The 26,754-nt window shown below is 45.5% G+C and overlaps 2 protein-coding genes across 3 annotated transcripts in view; one reads left to right on the top strand and one right to left on the bottom strand.

Moving 5' to 3' along the window:
• Window positions 1-952: 952 nt before the first annotated feature.
• On the bottom strand, window positions 953-2,272 carry LOC306916191 (uncharacterized protein; the record flags this gene model as incomplete). The annotated part of the gene is made up of 3 exons (XM_079493998.1): window positions 2,011-2,272; window positions 1,685-1,729; window positions 953-1,271 (listed from the first exon to the last, which is right to left on the bottom strand). The coding sequence occupies exons 1-3, from the start codon at window positions 2,040-2,042 to the stop codon at window positions 953-955; spliced, it is 396 nt and encodes a 131-aa protein (XP_079350124.1). The 5' UTR covers window positions 2,043-2,272.
• plxna4 (plexin A4) overlaps window positions 1,734-26,754 on the top strand; it is a 300,862-nt gene continuing 275,841 nt past the window's right edge. Inside the window, exons 1-2 of one of the 2 annotated variants that reach the window (XM_079493988.1) lie at window positions 1,734-2,096; window positions 4,617-4,672. The gene's annotated coding sequence lies outside the window, so the exon portion shown is untranslated. The remainder of the gene's footprint in view (window positions 2,097-4,616; window positions 4,673-26,754) is intronic. The other variant, XM_079493989.1, reaches the window with a different exon arrangement.

The following is a 26,754-nucleotide window of genomic DNA, read 5'->3' on the forward strand; positions in this document are numbered from 1 at the left end:
GGACACTGGTTTTAAAGCAGATGTTTGAGTGGACGGCGCGGCACCTCGTCAGAGAGTTCCTGGACAGACACAACTCGTTGGTGTTCACCTACGGTGTCACCAACGCAGGGAAGACTTCACGTTTGTAGGTCCAGACAGTGATTTGGGCCTCCTGCCCAGATCTCTGGCGGTGATCTTTAACAGCATTGAGGGTCGCGTGTTCACAGAGTGCAGTGTGAAACCTCATCGATATAGAGACTTCATCAGGCTGAACAGAGAGCAGCAGGTGAAGGCTGCAGAGAAGTGAGTGGTGTTGACCGAGTGACTGCTGTGCACCAAGTGAGGGCTGTGGAGTGAGTTGCTGTATTCAGTATTTAAGTCCGACATCATTTTGTAGTTACGTCCGGGTCCAAGTGGCACCAGCTCCCGCCCGCATCTCATTGTAAATAGAATATCTAAACGCGTGAATCTTTTTACAATGACGTTATTTTTCAGAAAGGAAGCCATTGAGGGTTAAAATGGGTCTTAATGCTTCCAACTCGAGTAGAATTATTAATGTTTTGTACAAGTGTCCATGACAAAAAAAAATATGATGTGGAGACAATAAAGACTATTATTATTGAAGGTGGTAACAGTCAACAGTCATTTGCTCAGTCAAATATTTCGGGGGCATATTTAGAATGTTTGCAGGCTTGAGTATGTTGAATCTAGTTTGCATTAATGAGGATTTAGTTGACACAATGAAATAAAATGGCGATAGTATTCCGTGTGGGGGAGACGGCCTGTCACAGCCAGATTTGGAGAGCAGCAGCTTTGTTGTTGCGAGGAAAGCGGTAAAATTAGACTTTCGTGGTTGTTTTCGAACGCGCCCTTAGACAGCATGGAGAAAATTCACAACAGCCGCCTCCACAGTAGCTCAGCTACTGTGAATAAAGAGAATTGTCTTTGATGCTGTCGAGGTGGCAGTTCAGGGTCAGACGTGGTCTGGGAAGAGGGACAGTCGGCCACCCCATGGAACACAAACCTGGGGCTGGTGAAGGGAGGCATCCGGCCGCCCCATGTTGACCAGATCTTTGGGCTGGTGACGGGGAGTTACCTCAGGCAGATGGCCTAGAGGCTGGATAGGAGCGGAACTGGCCGCCCCAGTCAGGAACGAAGGACGACACAGGTGCAGTGGGTGACTAGGTGGTTGGGACCACCCAGGGGACTGGAGGCGACACATGCACCGGGACTGGAGGAGCTGGGACTGGAGCCGCCGGGACTGGAGGCGCCGGGACTGGAGGTCATGGTTTCTACAAACAAGCACAGAAATGGGATAATATTAACATCTGACATTAGATAGACCATATGAATGACGATATATTTCAAGGCCAAGTATAGATAGGCTACACTACAGGCTACATTGCAAAGCAAGTCAAATATGTATCTCTGAATAAACAGATACAAATAGCACTGGGCAAAGTGGACATATGAAACAATTATATTGCAAAGTATCATGAGCAACTCAGAACAACATCTAGCATACAAGCACAATACATTCAGGTCAAATACAGAAACAGAGCTTTGTCATGGCCCACGGCTAAGATACACACACACACACACACACACACACACTCACACACACACACACACACACACACACACACACACAACGAGTGGAAACAAGTGCCAACCTATGCCCAACTACAGTGTTACCTCAACTTACCTGAGACCTGGACATTGTGTGTTCTGATTGGCTCTTGGGCAGAGTCTGTTCCGCGCGCGGTTTGAGCAGTTATGTTCCGGTGTTTACACACAGAGAGAGAGAGAGAGTGAGAACATGGAGTTTCTAGCATTGAAAGAAAGAGGTTTAAATGACTACAGGTGGCATATTATAGGCCTAATCCTGCACAGCTGCACAGAATCACCGCAATCAAAGGTTTCAGCTCCCGTCACTTGCTGTTGTGATGCCTTGTTTACATACATTAGGCCTACAGACTTTGACCAAAATTATGACTCTTTAATTCACTGTGAGCGAAGTGATTTATTTACCTCCTGAAGATGCTTTCTGGCGTTTCTGACATCGTTGCGTGGCGGCATGGCGTTGTGACAAACAATGTTGCTGAAACATTTCAACGGTGAGTGTGTGTGTGTGTGTGTGTGTGTGTGTGTACATTATACTATAGTAGCCCACTACTGTGTTAGGTTCTCAAGATGTTTCTATTCTAACGTTATTAATTATTTTAGGAATATAGAGCTGCTTGCTGTAGTTTTATACTTGTATTGTTGTTTTCGAATGCAAGTACTCAAGTACAAATTTGACTGAGAAATCTGACCAGGAGTATTACGGTAGCTACTTTGACTGAAGTGCTGCCTAATGTGTCCACCACCGCCTGTAGGTGGTGCTATGATGCAGTGATTCAAAGTGAAAAGAGCTGCGTCTAGCATAGAAGCAGCAGCCAGGAAAAACACACACACACACACACACACACACACACACACACGCATACACACACGCGCGCGCGCGCACACACACACACACACACACACACACACACACACACACACACACACACACACACACACACACACACGTGCACACGTTTCATTTTGTTGCTTTCATTGACAAACAACCTTCCCCTTTCTTCCTTAAACATACCACCAGATTAGCCAACCGCTTGACCTGATAAATGTATACTTTATAAATACATTGATTAACTCGACTAATTAAATTGAGTGTCAACATGTAATCTGTTCTAGAAATTCATATTTTGGGGCCGCTTGATATGCTGCAATTTTAAGTTGAAACGTCATTTTAAAAATCAGAATTGTATTTATTTATTTATGCATGCATTTGGTCATCAAGTAGCCTATAATCCATTCTTTTCGTTTTGAAGATTCAAGCACTGCTGCAACACAGGCCCTTCTCATTTAAAACACGGATTACATAATTATAGTCTATTAGAATATTAATTGCATAAAAAGTGCGGGGGAAGGGCTCTCTCTATTAGCTGGTAAAAGAGCATCAAAGAGCAGAAATGCAGATTGTAATCCCCCCATAAGTATGCTGCAAGAGTCGTATAATGATGCATGCTGTCTAATCCAGTCTTCAAATGATCCTGTGATATTGCATTCGAATCCGGTGATGGGATCATTTCTTTCGACCCCATCATGGACAAAATAACACGAACGCTTGCATAACTAAGTCCTATTTATAACTCCCAGTGGTACGCAGGGGAGTATCATCATGGGTCTTGGGACCTATGATGAGCACCCACCGACGACGAGTCCATTTTCATCCCATTTGTACACCACGTACCACCAACCAACACCCAGGAGTTTTTTTAATGCATGGGGTTTTCAACGTCAGGACCCCTTAATTAGCTGACTCAAGCTGAGAGAGATGAAGCAGGGACCCCCCCCCACTACATATTGTATTAAATGTGTACTAATGTAATACTTTGTAAACCTGACCTTTCACTCGGTACTTAATTGGTCTGCTCTTTGTTTCGCTCTACCAAACCCTTTGCAATGCTTGTGAGCTTGTAGATCTGTGTTAAAATATAGTCCCAATCAATCACAGCCAGAGAGAGAGAGAGAGAGAGAGACTCTCCCCCGGGCTCACGCGTCCTTCGCCAAATCCAATGAATGCATTACATAAACATAGAAAAATACTTATATCCCCGCACAATCTTATTCAAAAGGCGCTGCGCCCCGGAATCGCTTGCAGGGATTTTTTTGCCTTTCTCTTACAATTAGCCCAATATTCCCAGCCTCCTCTCTACGCTACCCCTTGGCTTCCACCCCATGCAGACCCGATCTGTCACAGGCTCACAGCAGGGGTCCTGTGTGTAAAACAAGACGGTTGCCTCTTGCACCCCGAAAAAAGAAAGAGCCACGGACTCCAAATAGTCATCCATCCCGGCTGCCCCAGTATCCAACTGCGGAGCCGCAAACTCTCTCTCTCTCTCTCTCTCTCTCTCTCTCTCTCGCCGCAGCACCTTACACCGCCTCTCTCTCTCTCTCTTCAGTACAGCAGGAGCGCCGCACCGACTCGCATCACCACCAGCAGCCCGCTCTCTCTCTCCTCTCCTCCACGCACACACGCGACGCACGGCACGCACACACACAGCCTGGACAGCCAGCCTCCTGCGGAATCCTATACAGTCAAAGCGGGCGTTGATTTCGTACAGACCCCCAAGAAGTGCGTCGGTTCCCCCCGGCCTGGGATGGGATGGCATGGGTCGAGGTGCTGCTCTGACTGTAGTAGTGTGCCGGCTTTCAGGGCGCTCGGATCGGCATAGTTGCTTAAGAGGGTCCCGCTGATCATCGGGTGGAGCAGAATGTTATCGGGAGTCTTCTGCTATTTCCAAGAGGATTCATCGCCTCATCCTCGTCGCTCCGCGGTGAACTAAAACGTGGGGGATTTATTTAAAACCAAGTGGACCCCCCCCCCAGCAGCCCCCGATGGTGGTGTTTCTTCTCTGACAACATCGTTTGGATTATTATCATTCACGACACAAAAAGGCATTTATTTTTTGGGGGTTTACGCGTGTCGCATACTATATATTTTTTTGGAGGGAGTAGGCTACCTAAACCAAACGGAGTTGGGGATTTTTTTGGTGCCTCTGAAACGTGTGCCTCTCTTATATCCGCAGTGTCGATGCAGCGACTGCAGCTGCTGAAGTGAGAGAGATCTGCGTTCCTTTCCCAGGTAAGGAGGATCCATAGATCACAGATTGAACGCGTTGCATTTGAGGTGTTTTATTATTGGGGTTTAATCTGGTCAGGGTATAGTAGTAGTAGCTAGTAGTAGTAGGCTATGGACTGATCCGGCCGGGGGATCCACTGCAGCAGTGTGTGAGTGGATCCAGCCCAGGTGAAACGGAGGGGAGGCGTGTTGGTCGTTGCACCTGTTCTGTCGTAACAGCTCTGCAGTCTGCACCACCACCATGGCAGTAGTATAGGGCTGGGAAACGGAACCGGATCGGAATCTTCTCTAAAAGAAACCCAGTGTACAAAACGGGTCCATTTGGTTCCATTTGGTACACTCTCAGAATTACAGACCTTATTTAAGGGTCCATTTGCAACACCCCTCCTCAGGTACTGTACCTCACTTTTAGGGACAAAAATCCTAAAATAAGGATCCCAACCCTAGACTCAAGGACACCCCCCCCCCCCCCCCCCCTGATGCTACTGATGTTCTCTCATCAGTATAGCATGTAGTCTCTCTCCACACACAGTAGCCTATGTGTTGTTCTCCGGGGTGCTTTCTACGCTTCACATTGTTGCCCTTCCGTCATCCTCCTCTTCTCAGTGAGATGAAACCCGTGCGTCCATAATTGGAGTTGATAATCGTCTTGGAGTTCAACTCTCTCTCTCTGTGTGAAGGTATAGATAGACCCTAGGCTAGATTGTTGGCTTGGGTGGATGCATAGTGGTGGAATTTACGTGGCATTTTAGATAAAACATTGGCTTCACACCCCAGCTTTTAATAGGAGAGGTTTAGCTTTGGATCAACAGAAGACTATCATAGATGTATTTGATCAAGTCCGGGTTACTTGAGGGGGGTTCTAAGTGGACCCTTACAGGTCTGTAACTCTGAGAGTGTAGGAAATGGAACTAAGTGGACCCTCACAGGTCCCTTTGGTTCCATTTCTCAGAGTTATGGATGGTCCTTGAAATTTCGTTTGGTTGTGGGTTCTGCTATTGTAGTGTCCTAGTAGAGTGGAACCGTAAACTGTAGAGATGGCACCTCTCCTCCCCGGAGTGCCGTGCATGCTGACTGGGGTCGCTGGCTAGTGGCTGGCCCCTTCTGCAGACTGTCTGGAGCTCTGTATAACGCTTGACTATAACTATATGGTTATTATGATGCTATGTAGTTTCTCTCATATCCATGGCTTTTCAAACTAAGTGAATCAAATGTAATTTTGTTTATTTATATATCTTTTTTTCCTCTTTATTTTCAAAATGGAAAAAGATTAGGTTGTCTGGCAACAATGCAGGGTTTTAGCAACTGTAAAGGGACAATGCAGTTCTTGGTGTGAAAATCAATTTATTGAGAGCTAATGGGCTTTAGCTCCATCCAGTAGGCCGCCCTATACTATAGCTAAATATACGTGAAATATTCATAATATGGGCAAAGCTTTATTTTTATGCGAAACTCGAATTACTATACCAATTTTGTTAAACTTTTGTAAAGTTAAATTATCACCATTGATGTGAAAACACATGGTTATGTTATAAGACAACTTAATGCAAGTCGATATTATGCGCACACGTTTCATTGTCCGTTTACGTCGCTATAGGCTACAGTCAGTCTCCTTGATCTTCATCTGCTGCACAATGGCAACAATCAGAGATGCTCTGTGTTGGCCACTCTAGTCTCTACGGTGATCGGCAAAGAAACACATTTGCGAGGAAATGCCAAAGACATAGTGATCCACAATGTTTTATCGTTCATTGGTAATGAGAGTTCACTCCGTCCCTGATTTATAACCCATCTTTTCAGATGGATTTCGCTGCTATCACATTCCCTTTGTCACCAATTTACCAGTGTGTGTCTATAGGCTATGTATAGCGTACTAAATTAACTCGTAAGGTGCTGGTTCTCAAAGCGGGGGACCCCAGGGGGGTCCTTGATTGAGGGGGTTCCCAGGGGTCCCCCCACATATCAACGCGAGGCATTGTGTGAGCTTATCTGCTATTTTCACAATATTTACCTGTGGAACCGAACAAACAACTTTGAATGCAACTCCTACATTACAAGTGCTTGTCAGGGTGGAAATAATATGATTATTTTGTGGGGATCCACAGGTCAAATATGATTATTTTGGGTCGGTCAATCATTGAGAACCACTGTGGTAGCCTATATAAAGGGATGGGGCCGAGTGGAGTGTTGACGTATAAAGGGATGTTAGCCGTGCTCCGTGGGCCAAAGTACTGAGTGGTGCGACAGCTCTGTGTGTAGTGCTGCGGTGTAGTGCCATGTACAGCTCCTTGACTCCCAAATGCGGCTTCACACACTCACTCTTTCCGCTCCCTTGCTCTCGCTCTCTCACCCGCTCTCTCTCTCTCGGGCTCGCCCAATCCTCCCTCCCTCCCGTCCCTCCCTCACTGGTTCACAGAAGAAGCAGCTGCTTCAGCCTATATACAAAATGCAGAGCTGTACGGCATGCAGTCACGCTGCTGCGCGCTGTGAGCCCCCCCCCCCCCTCCCTCTCTCTCTGTCTACCCCCACCCACCCCCTCCATCCACCTGCAGCCCAGCCTCCCTCAATGCATCAATTCAGTCTCACCCACCCAACTAACTATACCATATGTGATATGATATCACGTCGCATGTATGTGTAATCTACACCCATATGTGTGTTTCATGCCAAGTGTTACCTTATAACCATAATGATTACTACTTGTAATACGCGTGCGTGCGTGCGTGCCAAAAGGGAGGGCTGTGCTTTGTTGTAAAGAAACCATAGGGGACAGTGCAGTGTGAAACTGTGAATGCATTGGTCCGTGTATTGCAGCATTGGTGTGTGTGTGTGTGTGTGTGTGTGTATTGCAGTGCGCCGGCGGTCTGTGTAATGCAGTGTGTGTGTGTGTGTGCGTGCGTGTGCGTAGCCTATACTTTAAACACTACCGGTTCTCCCACACTGACATCAATGGCTAATTGGTTTGAACAGTGAACGTGCTGTGGTGTTATGTGTGCTGTTGCCATATTTATGCACCTACATGGTTTATTATGCACCTACATGGGGGGGTGGGACCCACATATCAAAGCACAGTAATATTGACAATGTTGTTTCATTAGATGTCACATAATTATCCTCTGGAAACCTCTGGAAACCTCATGCCCACAACTTTTATTATGTTGTTTTTCATTCACATTTCAAAAAATGGCAAAAGTAGCAGATCTGCTACTTTTGATGCTTTTCTGTGGTAGTATGTGTATGATCAAGTTTCAGCACAAATAGTTAAATTATGGCGATACTGTAAGAGGTATTTTTTTTACTGGACAGCGATGATTTGTTTGTTGTGTGCAGGGATGGTAAGGTAACGTGGAGCAGCTGGCAGTCGAGTGGGGGTGGGGGTAAGGTTTCTCACCTGTTGGGTTTCTGGTTGGTCCATAATGCTATGATGCCTGCCTTGCCGTGGCTGGCTGACTGGAATCATAGAATGTCTATTCATGGTCTTGTCATTGTTGGACCCTCCTAGTCGTGTGTGTGTGTGTGTGTGTGTGTGTGTGTGTGTGTGTGTGTGTGTGTGTGTGTGTGTGTGTGTGTGTGTGTGTGTGTGTGTGTGTGTGTGTGTGTGTGTGTGTGTGTGTGTGTGTGTGTGTGTGTGTGTGTGTGTGTGTGTGTGTGTGTGTGTGTGTGTGTGTGTGTGTGTGTGTGTGTGTGTGTGTGTGTGTGTGTGTGTGAGTGAGTGAGTGAGTGAGTGAGTGAGTGAGTGAGTGAGTGAGTGAGTGAGTGTGTGTGTGTGTGTGTGAGTGAGTGAGTGAGTGAGTGAGTGAGTGAGTGAGTGAGTGAGTGGTTCCGTTCTACATTCTTGGTGCTTTCACGCAACCGGGCGGCCATTTCTTCAGTTCCAAACCAACTTTAAGGGCTCTGAACCGATCCCTCTTCAGTGGAAACACTCTGAACTGGTTCAACATTAGGTGGGGGAAAAAATAACTGAACTGGTCCAACCTCAGACCTGTATTGGTAACATTTGGAACCTTCTAGGAATCGTTAAAGAGATCGGACTGTTAAGGAACCGGAATCGTTAAAATCCTAAAGGATCCCAACCCTACTGTATGTCTTGTCACACTGACACACATACTGTACGTGTGTGTGACGCGTGTGCATGCTCCCTCTGTCGCAAGTCTCGAGGGGGAAAACATTTAATCCTGCTGCAGTTTGATAATCCGATCCTTTCCTTTTGGTCTCTCTCGCCTTAATCCAGTTCAGTTCAGTGCAGTGTGCGTTTGTTTTGTCTGTAGTGTCTGTCTGTCTGTCTGTCTGTCTGTCTGTCTGTCTGTCTGTCTGTCTGTCTGTCTGTCTGTCTGTCTGTCTGTCTGTCCATCTCTCCCTCCCTCCCTCCCTGGGTGCTGTACGTCGTCAGGGGTGGGCAACTTTGTTCCACTATAGTTCCACACTCAGTCCAGAGGGCCACATTGCATATTACTGTCGTAGCAAAAAATTGTGTGTGAATTGTAGATCAGCTATTTTTGTCTCCACCAGGCCGAAGGCATGGGGAGAGAGTATGTTTTGCACTCCGTCCGTGTGTGTGTCCGTCCGTCCGTCCGTCCGTCCTTCCGTCCGTCCGTCCTTCCGTCCGTCCGTTACCAGCTAATCTCCGGCACCGTTAACCCGGTCGATGCCAAACTTTGCACACACACTCCCTGGATGCCAACGATGAACCTCTGCCCCACATTTTCCAGAACGGCCTGTTATAGCGCCACCATGAGGCAGCTTTTCAAATTTTTTACCTAAAACTGCACCGATCTGCGTGAAACGTTGCATGCACACTCCCTAGAGGCCAAGGACAAATCTTTGACCTGCATTTTCCGCATCTGCCTTTTATAGCGCCACCAGGAGGCCGACTTTTGTAACACACATTTTTTGATATTACTCCTCCAGATTCTGTCCAAAAATCTCACAAATCTCATGTGCTCAAGTCAGATCTGTCCGATATTTCATATTCCATCCTAATTGGCTATAATTGGCTTTCACAGTTTGCAAGATTGCCCCGTTTTGAACAAAAGCCTCAAATCATGAACGCAGCATGCAATTTACGTGAAATCTTTCACACATTTTCTTACTAGGCTGAGGAATATATCCCACCCTTTTCACATTGGCCTGTTATAGCACCACCAACAGGTTGATTTTTGGAAATAAATGCCTCAAATCATCCAATTGCCATCAAAGGCGTATGAAGAAATGGCACCCTTTTCACATTGGCCTATTATAGTGCCACCAGGCACTCTGCATTTCCTCAACAAAATGAAGAAAATTGCAAAAAACTAACAAACAAAAAAACATGTTTATATTACTCCTAAACATTTTGCCAAACATCTCACACAGTCCTATCCTCCTGGTGGAGACCTGTGCCCAGAAGGGCACTTTTTCTAGTTTGCTATATTCTAATTTAAATCTTGAATTATTTTTGGCTATTTTTGAATTGGAATCCTGAAACGTAACATTTTATTTAATTTCAAATGCATTTAGTTATAGTTATTAGTTATGTTGACTTTATGAACTAAATACAAATACATTGGACGTAAAAAGACAGTAGCATTTTAATACTAATTAAGCTACTAATATAGGCTGAAGTAATTAAAGCGGGTCATGTTTGCATGTTTGGAATTGTAACAGCTGAAATCAAATAATCAATAATATCTCAGTATTCTGCTACTAACCTGTGGGCCGCATTAAGTGAAGGTGGGGCCCTCATGTGGGCCCCGGCCCATGCATGCTGTACGTCCATCAAGGTTGTTCCGTAGTACTAGAACTTGGAACGGACAGCGGTGTTTATGGTGCTGTTAGCAGCCTCTCATTGACACAATTCCTTCCTGTCTGTTTCGGCTATACGAGCGCTTGCAGTTTGGAGTCAGGGAGTGCGCTGGCCTTGTCAATATTATGGCTGGCTAATGGATAAACTCTCACTCCAACCTTGGCAGAGCACATTTATTATTACGTTTGCTGGGTGTGCTGTTGCTCCTGAGAAGAGAATATACGCTACACTGCAGAATCTATGCAACGTGACCCCATCAATGAGAGGACTTGTGAATGAATACAAATCAAGGAGGGGGGAGGAATGGAGGGTTATGGATACTTTACAGTGATATGAATGTCTATTGTGAGATATTTCATTTGCGATACATTGGATATCATAAATATATATGGTATACGTGTCGTGCACAATTGTCTATTCTATCTATAAATGCACAAAGTCTCTGTGCATCTGTCTGTCTGTGTTCAATCCATGCAACTTGAGAACCGTTCGCCCCAACGGCTTCAAATTCGACACACGTGTTCCACACCCCCGCAGGGTGCAGTGGCCGGTGTCGAGTCGGTCCGACCAACGGTTGTCCAGAACCACCCCAAAAAGGCCTCTGCCCGGGCTCTGGACAGGGCCCCTGCCCAGGGTCCATATATGGAGCTGGCCTGGAGCTGGCATGTTCTGACATCATTCTGACATCTGCATAGACTCCATATTTGGGAATGCCTTACAAAGAACTCCATATATGGCCATAAAAGGGACACAGACATAATAACTGGGTGGGGCATGCATTTCCAACTTGCATCGTTCCAAGTAGGCCAGTGCACAACGGGCACCACAGGCTCTGGACAGGGACCAAATGAGCCGATTGATCACACCTGATCACCCCTAGATCGCCATATATGCAGCTGGCCTGTTATGACATCACTATGATGTTCTGACGTCTGCATAGACTCCATATTTGGGCATGCCTGACAAAGAACTCCATATATGGGCATAAAAGGGACACAGGCTCCAGTGTTCTAAAATAGCCAATCTACAAGTTCACACACCATAATACTGTACATGTTCATGTTCAATATCACCCAGCTCATGTCTGTGTGGCCAATGAATGTCATGTTGTGGTAGAAATTAGCTAGTTTCACCGGACAGTATTTGTCTGTGTGTGCATAGATTAAAGTTCTCAGTCGCCATGACTGATTTCAGCCATTTGCATTCCATAGAAGCCTTATATGAAAGCATGTTGCACACCAACAATATAGCCCATCTACAAGCTCTTGTTCACCAGGTATTTTGAACAGCAGGAACGATATCACTGAAAACATTTTATTTCACTTTAATCCATTGGATATTGGACTGGGCACATGCGCGACTGTGTGTGCGTGTGCATACACACACACACACACTGACTATCAAGCTGCTACGTGCGTGTCTTGGAGACGCGTCGTCATGTCAGGCTGAATGATGTGTCTGTACATGGAACCTGAATGGAGCTCTCTGTTTGTTCTCTCTCTCTTTCTCTCCCCCAGGGTGCAATGTCCCCTGCTTGATCACACACACGCACGCACGCACACACACACACCCTCGGGCTCAGGACTAGCAGACACGGGCGGGTGTCCAATTATGACCCCCCCCCCCTTCCTGCCACCAGACACCACATTGATGATGGCCAATCATCTGTCACCAACTGTTCCTGCTACTATAACGGACAGCCAGCGCCGTTGTGTTTTCTCATACTTTGGGACACAGTCTGAAATACCCCATGGGATAATAATATGAAATGGAATCTCTTCTTCACGTCGATGTTATCGTTATCATTATTATTAGGCCTGCTTAAACCCTATGCTTAGTTTTTCCCTCTCCCGTTTGCGCTCAGCACAAAAATATCATATAAGCCGAAAATAGACGCAATTTTAGCGCAGCATCATTGTGTCGTTGCGTTTGTTGATTTTGCACCTGTAGCGTGTTAAAGAAACACTTAAACTCTCTCTAGACCAGGGTGACAGGGTCTTTAACCCTTTTTCAGGCCAAGGGCCGCTTAGCTGAGAGAGAGATGAAGCAGGGACCCTCCCACTACATATTGCAGCGGTCCGCAAACAATTGTGGCCGTGCACCCCCTGTTACCTCCTGACCTAGCTGACGCACCCTCCAACGCTAAGTCTCGTTGTATTTGGCCAAAAATGATTAAAAAAATTATATGATTATGGCAAATAATCATCAATCAATCACAGAATGTCACTGCACTGAGAGACATACAGCTGCTGTATAGTCCCACAGCTGCTCTATACATCTCTTTACAACAGTGCTTTACCGGATTTTGCCGTTTGTGCTAAATAACCGCCATTACCCTTTTCATGTCACGCACCCCTAGAGGGAATTCGCACCACAAGGGGTGCATGCACCAAAGTTTGGGAACCCCTGACATATTGTAGGCCTATATATCACAGATTAAAACTTTTCATAGATAGATTCAGCTTTATAGACGTCTTTGACAGCAATGTCTGTCATTTAGGATTCTTGTTAAAGTGTATTTTCAGATATTTAACCACTTAAACCTTCAATACTTTAAAATTCTGACCTGACCTCTACTTGGTCTGCTCTTTTTTCCTCTACACCAAACAAACCTCTTTGCCGTAAATAGCCGATCTACCAGTTGGAGCTTGTAGATCTGCTATTTTTGGCTAAAGTTCCCCCCAGAATGGGGATGCTGGGGTTCAAGTGGTTAATGCAAATAAAGGTTCCTATCACACAAAGATTTGGTGTACAAAATGGAACCAAATCAGGTCCATTTGGTTCCATTTGTACACTCTCAGAGTTACAGACCCATATACGGGTTCATTTGGTTCCAAACTATCATTTAGCTGGGGGGACCCCCTGGAACTCCTTCAAGGACCCCTGGGGGTCCCCGGACCCCACTTTGGGAACCACTGGTCTAGTGCTCCCCTCTACAACGAATGTCTTCACCGATATAGTCGAGCTACAAGCTCACATGAACACATCATGTTGCGACGTGTTGTTGTGAGCTTGTATATGACATTTCTTGCAGAATATTCCTCCTCAGAATGGGGTCACACTCACTATAGGGTTCAAGTGTGGTTCTGTGAATTCTTCCAGGCCTTTTTCTATGAGATTGGAGGGTCTATATGTCCTGTCATGTTTGGAGTTTGACACGACAACGCTGGGAGAACATATCAGTGACTGATGGGCTTCTGGGCGACTTTGATCTCGACTTCAATTTAAAGGAGGGGCGTTTCGCGCTACAATAAGATAGTAATTGCTTACAAGCATGTAATTAACCCTTTGATACGCACCAGAGAGCCGCATATTGATGTGCGTTGGGATGATGACGGGGAGGGGGGGGCGGAGGGGGGGATCATCTGAAGCGAGGATCTCTCAAAACAATAGACGGCATTGAATTCTTACGGCAAGAAATCAATACGCGTCACGGCAGCCCCGAGTTAATAAGAACCTTTGTTCTCAGCATGTGTATGATGCGTTCTAGAAAAGAAGGGGTGCGTGCGTGCGTGCGTGCGTGCGTGCGTGCATGTGTGTGCGTGCACTTACGTACTACTTTAGCATCAATCTGCAATTTGTTCAACTGGTTGGCTGTAGGGCTATACCAAAACACCATAATTATAACAGATTACTTCCAAATACTACCACATATGTGAGATTTTATTTTGCTTTAATCCATGCATTTTCCTGGTCCTCACAATGTGGCAAAACATGCACTCAACGTGGCAAAAGTAAAAATCACACCCGTGCAAACTGAGCGGTGGAACTATACTTTGTATTGTTACTAGAGGAACAATATATTTTATATATTAGTGGTGGATATTGCTTGCAATCTCATGGTAGATATGTATCACGATATATATATATATATTGATATATCGATTATACGTTTATTCAAAAATAATGTCCATGTTGCACAAATACAATAAAACACTTTCAGGCCCACAGAGATCTTTAAATAATGACATACGGACAGACACACATAGCTGCTCATTAGAGACGGTGTGCCCACCGTTCAAAAATAGCATTTATAAAAAGTGCCATCCTAAAACATTGAAGTCCTCACAAGTATAGTAACACAAGCGTGCATGCGTGTGTGCGCGCAGCGCATGTAAAAAAACACTTTTTCTTCACATGAAATGTCTTTTTTCATCTTGGCAGCCATGAGTCCTATTAGAGCGTCACGTGTCTCCATAATGAAGGCCAGAACATGTTCGTACTATACATCACACTCTTGTCTCAACACTTCTATTTTCACCCTCTCGCTTTCTCTTCTCTCTGCACATTACCTTTTCATCTCCTTTCTCTCGGCCAGTGTTGCCATGTCTGCTTATAGCAAGCGACCTAGGTTTTGGGCTTGATTTTTCTGTAAAGCTCATGCTTGTAAATATTGGGTTGCAGGGGGGCTTGCAGCTTGTTTCCTAATGTTGTTTAAGTCAAGTACCCCCCCCCCCCCCCCCCCCCCCCCAACAAAAAAATAAAAATAATAATAATAATACCAATAATAATACACAGATTTGTGTTGTTAACGTTTATTTATTTAAAAACGTATCACCTTTTTCCAGATTTTCTTACGAAAATAGCTGATTTACAAGCTCTCAACGTGTCGCACCGTGACCAGTGTTGCATTGGTCATTGCACACGGTACCATGCCGTGCCCCAACACACATGCATGTGATTAAAAACAACCTTAAGTTTCCACCTCCACGAGGTTTCCAAAGGCTGCCGAGTGTCACACCAGTGTGAATGAACATAGGAATAAGCCTGGATGCATATCAAGGGTCTATTGTGTGACCCTTGATATGTGTAACTCCTGTAGTGCAGGTGTTAAGCGACATGCGTGTGATCCCACACCCACCAACGATAAAATCACCAATACAACAGAACACTGATCGCGACGTGTTGTGATGGTTATTTCAAATAGTTCCAAATGTTTTCCAAATTTCTTTTGGGCTTGTTTTCATAGACCTGCTTGCTTATTCCTCTCGCAAGATCTGGCAACAGTGCTGGCTGCCTCTGCCTGCAGTTCTTCTATCTCCTTCTGCCAGGTGTGTGTGTGTGTGTGTGTGTGTGTGTGTGTGTGTGTGTGTGTGTGTGTGTGTGTGTGTGTGTGTGTGTGTGTGTGTGTGTGTGTGTGTGTGTGTGTGTGTGTGTGTGTGTGTGTGTGTGTGTGTGTGTGTGTGTGTGTGTGTGTGTGTGTGTGTGTGTGTGAACAGAATAAAGCTACTGGAATGTTTGACATTAGAATGACCCTTGATACCGACGGGGCCAGACAAGTCCCCCCCCCCCCCCCCCTACTTAAGATTTTGATTGATTGAATACTTTATTAGTCTGAAAATGTCGTACAGTAAGACATTGAAAGCTAAAAGGATAACACAAAAAAGTCCCGGGGACTTATTTCCATCGTGGTCCTATATTGTATTCAATTCATCAACATAGCATATAAATATTCCTTAGGTCCATACTCCATAGTAGGCGCTATACTCCTGTGATTCATATTGAGCCATGGCTGCAATACACAGTATAACCAGTGGCATGTACTGTATACAGTAACACATAAACCTCTCTCTGTGATGCACCACTGACTGCCTCCAGGCTCTTTGTGCCAAGCTGAGCATGACGAGCAATAAATTAGTTTTGTTGCAGATGCATGAAATGACGAGGACAATTTCAGACGATCTCGGGACTCTCTCTCACTCTCTCAATCTCTTCTTCCATTTCCTCTCGCTGAAGTCTGCACAAGGATTAAGCCCCTAATTCCTTTTTTCATTCGCCCTGCTTTGAAGAAGCGTGTGTTATGCATGCTTAAATACAGCCCCCCCCAACACACACGCGCGCGCACACATGCACGCACGCACACACCTAACTTATTAGTGCATATTATTGCGCAATAACTCAACAGCTCTCATTCTTTATCAATAATCTCACTCTCCTCGTGCCAGCTGTCTGGAGAATGTTCTGAAAGTCAAGCAGACAGTTCGTTTTCATAGATTCAATAGATGGCTTCATAGACTTGTCTGTGTTGGATTGGATTCATGTTATTTTGCCTATTTCAGATACTTAGTAAACGTCACCTTTCACTCTACTGGGTCTGTTTTCCCCTCTACACCAAATCCTCATCACTATCCTCAGAATAGTGATGCTAGGTGGTTAATGTAAAAAAGAGTGGTTAATGTAAAAAATAAATCCTATCACATAACGATTGTCGGCAGCCCCTATAGTAACTCTGGGGCCCCTAGGGGACCTGTACCCCCTGTTGAAGACACCCTGTCGAACAGTCAAGGTGACTCGGAAGTTCGGAACACATACATGGCCTGCTATTCACATCATGGCTAGTTGGGGAGTTCGGTAGATGGACCTGTAGGCAGACCTGTTATTGATTCCTGTGGGGGCAGTCCGGTGTCATAGCGACAACAGCAGTAAGCCTTAAACACAGGTTATAGGTACAGAGAGTCGTGGGGTCATGTCTTCAATATAAAGAGGGTCTTCCTCTCTCCTCAGTGAACGGAATGCGTGTACAGTATATGCTGTGTTCACACAAGCAGCGACATGGCAACAAGTCATTTAGTACTTAAACTTAGCTAATCGACTAAGTTGTGTTTGTGTTGGTAGCGTGGAATGGGATGATTTGATTGGCTGAGCAAGTAATGTATGATGATGTTTAATGTAATGTATAAGAGCGCCCCTCACTTCATATGAGTGTGATTTATTTGAATCTGCATGGTAAAAAATGTGGAGGAACTGTGCGTCGCTAACTGTAAACAAGACGTATAGCCCAACGTCTATTCAATTAATTTTCTACAATCTTGTGCGGAGCATAGCCTACACATGTTATTATGTGATACCCTCTCCTCTACTCTGAGCCACTTGAGGCGAATACACGTGTGTTCTGGGATTGATTGATTGATTGATTGAAAATTGTATTAACAGTTTGCAGAATTACAGTACTTTTCAAGCACAAACTCAATACAAAGGCTGTTAACTGTGAGTGGACGACCCAATTAAGCATTACACTTGTTTACAACAGGGTCCACCATGTTCAATTCATGCAGTTTAAGGATCCATAAATGCATTTTGAGAGGTTTGTCGCTCATTTTACATTATGCAAATGGGGGGAACCCTTATTCTTGCCATTAACCAGGTGCAATTTAAATCTACCTTTTCCATTTACGCAGCGTGTCTTGACAGTGGCGACTCGACATGGCAACGCATTTGGTCACGATTGGCTGTTTTGTAGTTTTGTCGTCGCTATAGTGTGAAGACAGCATTTCTCACGTCCCTTTGATCACGCACGCACGCACGCACGCACGCACGCACGCACGCACGCACGCACGCACGCACGCACGCACGCACGCACACACACACACACACACACACAGCATATTGCACCACAGTAATTAAAGTGAAGGGGGGGAAGGTGTGTCTGTTTTACAGTAACACACACACACCCTCTACCCCCTATTCTCACCCTATCCCTCCCTCAGGACATATCACAGTCGACCAGCACACAAAGCTGAGGATGTCACAGTTGTCACAGGGAGAATTAAGCACAGCAGATCTACAAGCTCACAACCCCATGTGCTGCGTCGCATTTGTTAGCTTGTCGATCGGCTATTTTCAGTGACAGAAAACAGAAAAGACACTAGCTTAGAGCCCTGAGGGACTTCGCTGCTCAACCAAATGGGTTTTTTAGTGGTTAATTAAAGAGGCTTTTTACACAGCATTTCTATGTCCTCTAGTGTGAGAATAAGAGAGTTTGGGATTTTGCCTTTTTCTTTTTTGGGAACAATGTGTGTGTTTTGGTTTGGTTGGAACTTGGAAAGGTTTGTGTGTCTATGCATAATGGAGTGTTTTGACTCGTAGCCAGGGTCCACGATGCTTGCCAAAGTGCTGGTGAGGAGATTTTTTTTGTAACATTTTCATTCTGCTCGCTCCTGGAATAGAATAAGTGTTTATTTTGTGTTTATATGCTAATTGTTCTTCTCATGATTGGCCGGGGTATTGATTTTCAATCATTTTTGATTAAACCAGCTATTCCCAATTGAGTTGTGAGGATATTGCAAGTGCGTCCCCAAATAATTGGGAAAACACTTTATAAAGTTAAGCAGCACTATGTAACTTTTATATGAATAAAATGTAATGTCCAACCTGCATGGTAGAGTATATTAAAATCCAACCATTGTCTGCCTTTGTCGGAATTCTAAGTTAATTTGTCAGTTTGACTGCGGGATAAAAACTTAGTTTTTCACTAACCTTTGAAGATCCACCCTGCCGACACCATTAACCTATCATCAGTCTAAATCGTATTATATATATATATATATATATTAAAAAATAATCTGTACATTGAAACTATACAAACTATAAGATGCTAGGTAAACAAATTAACCTGACATCTGTCTACATAACATGCTATCTAAATGATACAGGTTAACACCGGTTTAAACTTTAAAGGACAACTTTAGTTTTTTTCAACCAAGGTTCATGTTTTAGGTTGTTATTAGAGAAAGTAAAAGATGAGTGTTAATTTTTCTTCATTTGCTGCTTTCTTTCGTTTTAGGGATTTTAGCGGTTTTTGACAGGGGGGCGGGGGCATTTGAGCATGGGGCTAAATATGTATTTCTTTACAAAATATTATGGCGATTTATTTTTTTATTATTTACCAGGAAATTTCATCTGGCCACGGAAGATCACAGGATCTACTGAATATGAAGGTAGCCTACTGGGGGGGAGCCACACTGTGTGTTATAGGCTCAATATGTCAGTTTGACACATTCAGTAGATCTCGTGATCTTTTGTGGTCAGATGTAATTTCTTGGGGTTTAGTAGGACTAGAGTAAATAATACAAAAATAAATCGCTATAACGTTTTGTAAAAAAATACATATTTAGCCCCATGCTCGAATCGAATGCCCCCGCCCCCCCTGTCAAAAAACGCTAAAATCCCTAAAACGAAAGAAAGCAGCAAATGAAGAAAAATTAACACTCATCTTTTACTTTCTCTAATAACAACCTAAAACATGAACCTTGGTTGAAAAAAACTAAAGTTGTCCTTTAAGCATTATGGCTCTAGAATGAGAGTGTTTGGAAGCTTTGGTTGCTCTTCCAGTCAAGACTCGTCTCTCGAAACCTTTGCCTTCTCTCTATTCCCAGGATGGTGAATCATTGCTAAATCATATCCTGCTGCTTGTTTACTCAACAAATATTAGGAGAGCAGAGGACACAATGTAATCCTTGAACTTTGACACATAATGTGCATGTGTGTCATCGTCACTTCTTGTCTCTTCTTGTTGGAACCGAGATCATTTGAAATCTCAGCCATTTGTGTTCGTTCTTTGAGCTTGGGAAATGTGCTACAAAGTAACTAGCATTAGCAGGTAAACATGGAAAGCTATAGCTGAATCTAAATAACATTCGTATAAGCATTTGAGAGCCATTTGCATGAAATGTAACCGTCGGATAGTTTTGACCTCCAGCAGGCAGGCATTGATGTGTGGCAGACGTTATGGTCCATAACTTATGGATATCATCTCTGTCGGGTGGAAACCTCATATGTCCAAAAACTGTTACTTCTCAGGAGGCAAATTCTAAATAAGCAACATTAGTAGATCTGGTACTTTTGATGCTTTTGTGTGACACTGTGATCATGTAGGGAGCTAATTTATGAAAAAGACAATGTTAGAATATGGAGCAAGAGGTTTCTGCCCGTCAGCAACAGTATAGCCTTTACATGTTTCTACTATAGTAGCGTGCACACACACACACACACACACACACACACACACACACACACACACACACACACACACACACACACACCCTCCCCTGCCTCCCACGCAGCTAACTGTGTTCCCATGGCAACCTGATTTGTCATCTGAGAACACACACATGCACGTGCGCACAAACACACGTACACACGCACACATTTGGACATATTACCGGAGAGGAGAGTGGGGACAAACAAATGTGTAAACATGTGTATATCAAGAGAAACTTTAAAAAATTTATTCACACACACACAGGTGTGCACACACACGCGCGCGCACACACACACACACACACACACACACACACACACACACACACACACACACACACACACACACACACACACACACACACACACACTACAGTAGGTTGTCAAACTGAGCTCAGAAATTACGTTGAAATTGCAGTCTTAAAAATTGGCAGGTTTTTGTTTATTCTGTTGTTGGAAAATTGTCCACTTAAGAGAGTCACGAATGGATATACCAAGACAGTATGTCTCGGTCATGATGACATGGCGATGCATCTCAGATACAGAAATCTGCCGCCCAAACTGAAACTATGTTTTTCCTTGGTTCAAGGTTTCATTCAGAGAGACCCTGCTTGTCTGTAATAATAATGTGTAATTTATTTTGGTATGATGACGGCTGTGAGTGGCACAGCACACACCGTTCTTGTAAGATTTGATAGCTCAGGTCAAGGTCAACTTGCATAGGCATACTGTATACTGTACTTATGACTCTAGTCCGTTAAGACATGAGGCCCATTCTACAAATAATACCTTCTAAATAACTTTATGACATGTTCTTTATGATTATCTGTTAAAAGTCAAATAAAGTGTTGATCATAAAAACGTTTTCGTGCCAATTAAGAACCCCCAAAATGTATATTTGACTGCGTGCATTTTGATTTCCGGTAAGGTAAAGTAGTACATTCTTTCCACCATTGGTAATTCAACCACACGCGTTACAACCTCCAACCTTTCACTATAAACACTGGGCAGACTTTTACTCCCAAGCCACCGACCACCATTCAAGCCCTTCTCCATTCAGCTCCCATTCGACACAGGGATTTAGGCAAGGCTCCAATCTCCGAAAAACCACTACAACGCCTGGGACAGGCTGAGAAAGGAGGGGAGAGTAGAGGAGAGCCACAAAACCACTACAACGCCTGGGACGGGCTGAGAGAGGAGGGGAGAGTAGAGGAGAGCCACAAAACCACTACAACGCCTGGGACAGGCTGAGAGAGGAGGGGAGAGTAGAGGAGAGCCACAAAACCACTACAACGCCTGGGACAGGCTGGGAGAGGAGGGGAGAGTATAGGAGAGCCACAAAACCACTACAATGCCTGGGACAGGCTGGGAGAGGAGAGGAGGGGAGAGTAGAGGAGAGCCACAAAACCACTACAACGCCTGGGACAGGCTGGGAGAGGAGGGGAGAGTAGAGGAGAGCCACAAAACCACTACAACGCCTGGGACAGGCTGGGAGAGGAGGGGAGAGTAGAGGAGAGCCACAAAACCACTACAACGCCTGGGACAGGCTGAGAGAGGAGGGGAGAGTAGAGGAGAGCCACAAAACCACTACAACGCCTGGGACAGGAGAGGAGGGGAGAGTAGAGGAGAGCCACAAAACCACTACAACGCCTGGGACAGGCTGAGAGAGGAGGGGAGAGTAGAGGAGAGCCACAAAACCACTACAACGCCTGGGACAGGCTGAGAGAGGAGGGGAGAGTAGAGGAGAGCCACAAAACCACTACAACGCCTGGGACAGGCTGAGAGAGGAGGGGAGAGTAGAGGAGAGCCACAAAACCACTACAACGCCCGGGACAGGCTGGGAGAGGAGGGGAGAGTAGAGGAGAGCCACAAAACCACTACAACGCCTGGGACAAGCTGAGAGAGGAGGGGAGAGTAGAGGAGAGCCACAAAACCACTACAACGCCTGGGACAGGCTGGGAGAGGAGGGGAGAGTAGAGGAGAGCCACAAAACCACTACAACGCCTGGGACAGGCTGAGAGAGGAGGGGAGAGTATAGGAGAGCCACAAAACCACTACAACGCCTGGGACAGGCTGGGAGAGGAGGGGAGAGTAGAGGAGAGCCACAACACCACTACAACGCCCGGGACAGGCTGAGAGAGGAGGGGAGAGTAGAGGAGAGCCACAACACCACTACAAGGCCTGGGACAGGCTGGGAGAGGAGGGGAGAGTAGAGGAGAGCCACAAAACCACTACAACGCCTGGGACAGGCTGGGAGAGGAGGGGAGAGTAGAGGAGAGCCACAAAACCACTACAACGCCTGGGACAGGCTGAGAGAGGAGGGGAGAGTAGAGGAGAGGACAGGCTGGGAGAGGAGGGGAGAGTAGAGGAGAGCCACAAAACCACTACAACGCCTGGGACAGGCTGGGAGAGGAGGGGAGAGTAGAGGAGAGGACAGGCTGGGAGAGGAGGGGAGAGTAGAGGAGAGCCACAAAACCACTACAACGCCTGGGACAGGCTGAGAGAGGAGGGGAGAGTAGAGGAGAGCCACAAAACCACTACAACGCCTGGGACAGGCTGGGAGAGGAGGGGAGGGGAGAGTAGAGGAGAGCCACTTCTGTTTGGAGTTGCAAGTGAAAAGCTCTTTGAGTCCTATATGGCTCTGCCCTGCACTTATGAACGTTGGATTATCATATTTGCACGTGGTCGGATGTTATTTTGACTTTTTAATAATTACTATATTATTATAACATTAGCATACTGTATGTCGTCTCTGTCGGGTGGTAAACCTCATATCTCCAAAACTGGCTTACTCCGCATTTTGATGCTTGTGTGTGCCACTGTAGTATGATAGTAGGGCACTAATTTACGAAAAAAACACAAAAAGTTAAAATATGGATATAAAGAGGTTTCTGCCCAACAGTGATGAGATACATTATGTCTGTTTGAAATTCATCATGGGTTAGAACGACCACATATTGTTTATTTAAAAGAAAAGTGTGTCACTGTGAGTTAAACAGACAATCCAGTTCAGAGAGAATACGGAAACTGTGTGTGTGTGTGTGTGTGTGTGTGTGTGTGTGTGTGTGTGTGTGTGTGTGTGTGTGTGTGTGTGTGTGTGTGTGTGTGTGTGTGTGTGTGTGTGTGTGTGTGTGTGTGTGTGTGTGTGTGTGTGTGTGTGTGTGCAGGCGTGCAGGCGGGCGGGCGGGCGGGCGTCTAGAAAGTGACTAGTAACTAAAGTTATATAATATTTGTGGATTAAAACAAAGTAGAACATTTGCCTCTGAAATGTGGTGAAGTAGTAGTAAATGTATAGAAAATTTGAAAACCTCCAGTAAAGTAAAACCAATACCTCAAAATTGTACTTGTAGCCTATAGTAGTTGAGTAAATGTACTTAGTTATTCTCCAACACTGGTTCTCTCTGTGTCTCTGAGGAGGAGAGAGAACGGTGCGATCAGGGACATGCGGACAGCTTGCTGAGAATCTGAAGTACAAAAACCCAGCTGCGAACGAGCATGGTGAGAGGACAGCGGGGGAGAAGAGAAGAAGACAAAAACAACACTGGAAAATACTTTCAAATCCTGCTTTCAGAAGAAGCAGCGTTGGCCTACAAAAGTCCACACGTGTGCTTCATAAGAACAATGTTGGTGTAACTACTAAAGAGATTCACTGAATAGATGATCAGCTGTGATCCAAAGTTCTTCTCGGTCTTCATGACTTTCACTTCACCCATGCAGGGACTTCCTGGTTCACATAGTGGCCTGAGCTGTGATTGGTCTGCTTTTCAGGGGACATATTACAAACATAGCTTACATATAGTAGATGCCCACACAAATAATAATATAGCTCCCACTCCTTTGGGGTATTTTCTGTACATTTGTACATACAAGTATATGTGAAATTTGTCCTCTGCATTTAACTCATGCTAATTGTTAAGGTGGACATACAAACCTCTCCACCACACCGACATTGTCGGCGGTAAGTGTTGGAAAGCGTCTGCTGTTGAATGGGCAGTGTGTGCATTATTAAATCTCCTGTTGAATGGGTGGTGGTCGCGTTGGCTCGCAACTCGCAAGTTGTAGGGAATTGTCGAGAGTTGGTGGTGATATACACTAAGTAGATAAGTGGAATTGGTGTATTGTGTAACACAATAATAACAGGCTTTTGACTGTCGGATAGCAGCAGGCTTATTGTTTGAAAAAGACATCAAGCCCATAGGCTATTTTTATCACCATAGCTCTCAGGTGCATTAAGCAACTTTTTCTCACACCTTCCAAACTGACTGACTGTAGAGCTGCCTTTAGGAGCATTGGGTGCTATGGGGGGGGCAGCACCTGGGGAGCAGTTTGACTGACTGTAGAGCTGCCTTTAGGAGCAGTGGGTGCTATGGGGGGGCAGCACCTGGGGAGCAGTTTGACTGACTGTAGAGCTGCCTTTAGGAGCAGTGGGTGCTATGGGGGGGCAGCACCTGGGGAGCAGTTTGACTGACTGTAGAGCTACCTTTAGGAGCAGTGGGTGCTATGGGGGGGCAGCACCTGGGGAGCAGTTTGACTGACTGTAGAGCTGCCTTTAGGAGCAGTGGGTGCTATGGGGGGGCAGCACCTGGGGAGCAGTTTGACTGACTGTAGAGCTGCCTTTAGGAGCAGTGGGTGCTATGGGGGGGGCAGCACCTGGGGAGCAGTTTGACTGACTGTAGAGCTACCTTTAGGAGCAGTGGGTGCTATGGGGGGGCAGCACCTGGGGAACAGTTTGACTGACTGTAGAGCTGCCTTTAGGAGCAGTGGGTGCTATGGGGGGGGCAGCACCTGGGGAGCAGTTTGGGGGTTAAGTGGCTTGCCCAGGGACAGTTCCACACGTAGACCGGCCGGGGTGTGAACCAGGGACGCTCTGTTTTCCACGTTCTGCCGTGACCTTCAGCCTTTGGTCTAGGCTAGTATGTAGCCAAACTAAAATAAATATAGATGTCTATAAGTAAGGAATATACACATTATATGGATTGGTAAATACTGTTATTGCACTTGGTTGACCTTCGTAGTCGTAGCAGCAAATGTATTGGTGGCGATGTACCCACTAAGTAGATAAGTGGAATTAGTGTGTTATGTGATAGGTCTGACTACACAAGACTAATAGCAAAGATGGTTAATTTATCAAGATCCGCCATCCCAATTGGAGCTACTACAAATCCTACAAATGGTCTCCTTGGCGCCGTCTGATTGCAAATCTCGCCAACGTCCTATGATTGCTAGATCCTGCAAGAGTGTGTTCCTGGGAGAGTGTGTTGCTGGGACCAAGAAAGGTCGATAATATAGTTCCTGATTGGTCTATGAAAATCCAATATTTGTTTCAGTGATTATGGGCTTAAATATATGGTTCAGAAGCAGTGATCACGTTCACCCTTCCATTAAAAGTAATAGACTCCAACCCAAGCCAGCATGGCGCTGAGCCCCCTCCTCCCCACGCTAACAATGAGGCATTTGAGGGGCGGCAGTGGCTCAGCAGGTACAGCGGCCGCTTGGGAACCCAAAGGTTCCGGGTTTGATTGATTTGATTGATCCTGGGTTAGTGTCAAAATGTCCTTGAGTGCTACACTTAACCCCTAACTGCTCCCGGTGATTTTTTTTATCGTATTTTTTTCATCATGTTTTTATGTTTAAGATTAGAGCTTTTGAAGTGATCAAGCTAGATGCTGCCTAATTGTTTTTAGGAAACGGCGCTGTGTGTGTGTGTGTGTGTGTGTGTGTGTGTGTGTGTGTGTGTGTGTGTGTGTGTGTGTGTGTGTGTGTGTGTGTGTGTGTGTGTGTGTGTGTGTGTGTGTGTGTGTGTGTGTGTGTGTGTGTGTGTGTGTGTGCGCGCGGCGGGGGGTAGGGACTGGTGGCTGCCTTAAGTGAATGTTTTATTTATTTTCAAAATTTGATTGGAGGATAAACCGAGGATAAACCGATGCATCATCTCGTTTTGGAGATGATGCATGTGTGCGTGAAAGAATGAACGAGAGAATGTAATGCTAATTGTAAAGAGCTCTAGTCTGGATAAATGCACCATTTACCATTTTCACCATTTTGCTATGATGAGATGAGACGACACTGGGAGGAGAATTCCATAAATATTGCTGACTCTTCAGAAAACCATTAATATTAAGGAAACACGCCACTCTCCCTCCCAACAAAGCAATGGCCGTTGAGGTGTTTTAGGTATATGTCCCTGAGGGCGCACCGCACACGTGTGTGTGTGTGTGTGTGTGCGTGCGTGTGCATTTGTGCGCGTGCGAGCGCTTATTTAATGCGCTCTATGGCAGAATACAGCGTGCAGGAAGGGAAGGCAGGCTCTTTGAGAGTGATGACAGAGTGGATTTATGAGGCAGCGAGTCATTTAATCACCGCCGACGTCTCACTAGAGCTCTTCTCTTCCCTTCTCCTCCCCTCAGAAGCCCCCCCCCCCCCACCACCAACGGCTGCCCCCTCACCGCCCCGGGCCATTACAGCCCAAATATGATGCTGACGCCAGGCCCGTGGCTGAGATTTACAGCCCAATAGACCGTCATGCTCCTTATGCACTCGCTCAGAG

The sequence above is a fragment of the Electrona antarctica genome, assembly GCF_951216825.1.
Source record: "Electrona antarctica genome assembly, chromosome: 23".
Lineage (NCBI taxonomy): Eukaryota > Metazoa > Chordata > Actinopteri > Myctophiformes > Myctophidae > Electrona > Electrona antarctica.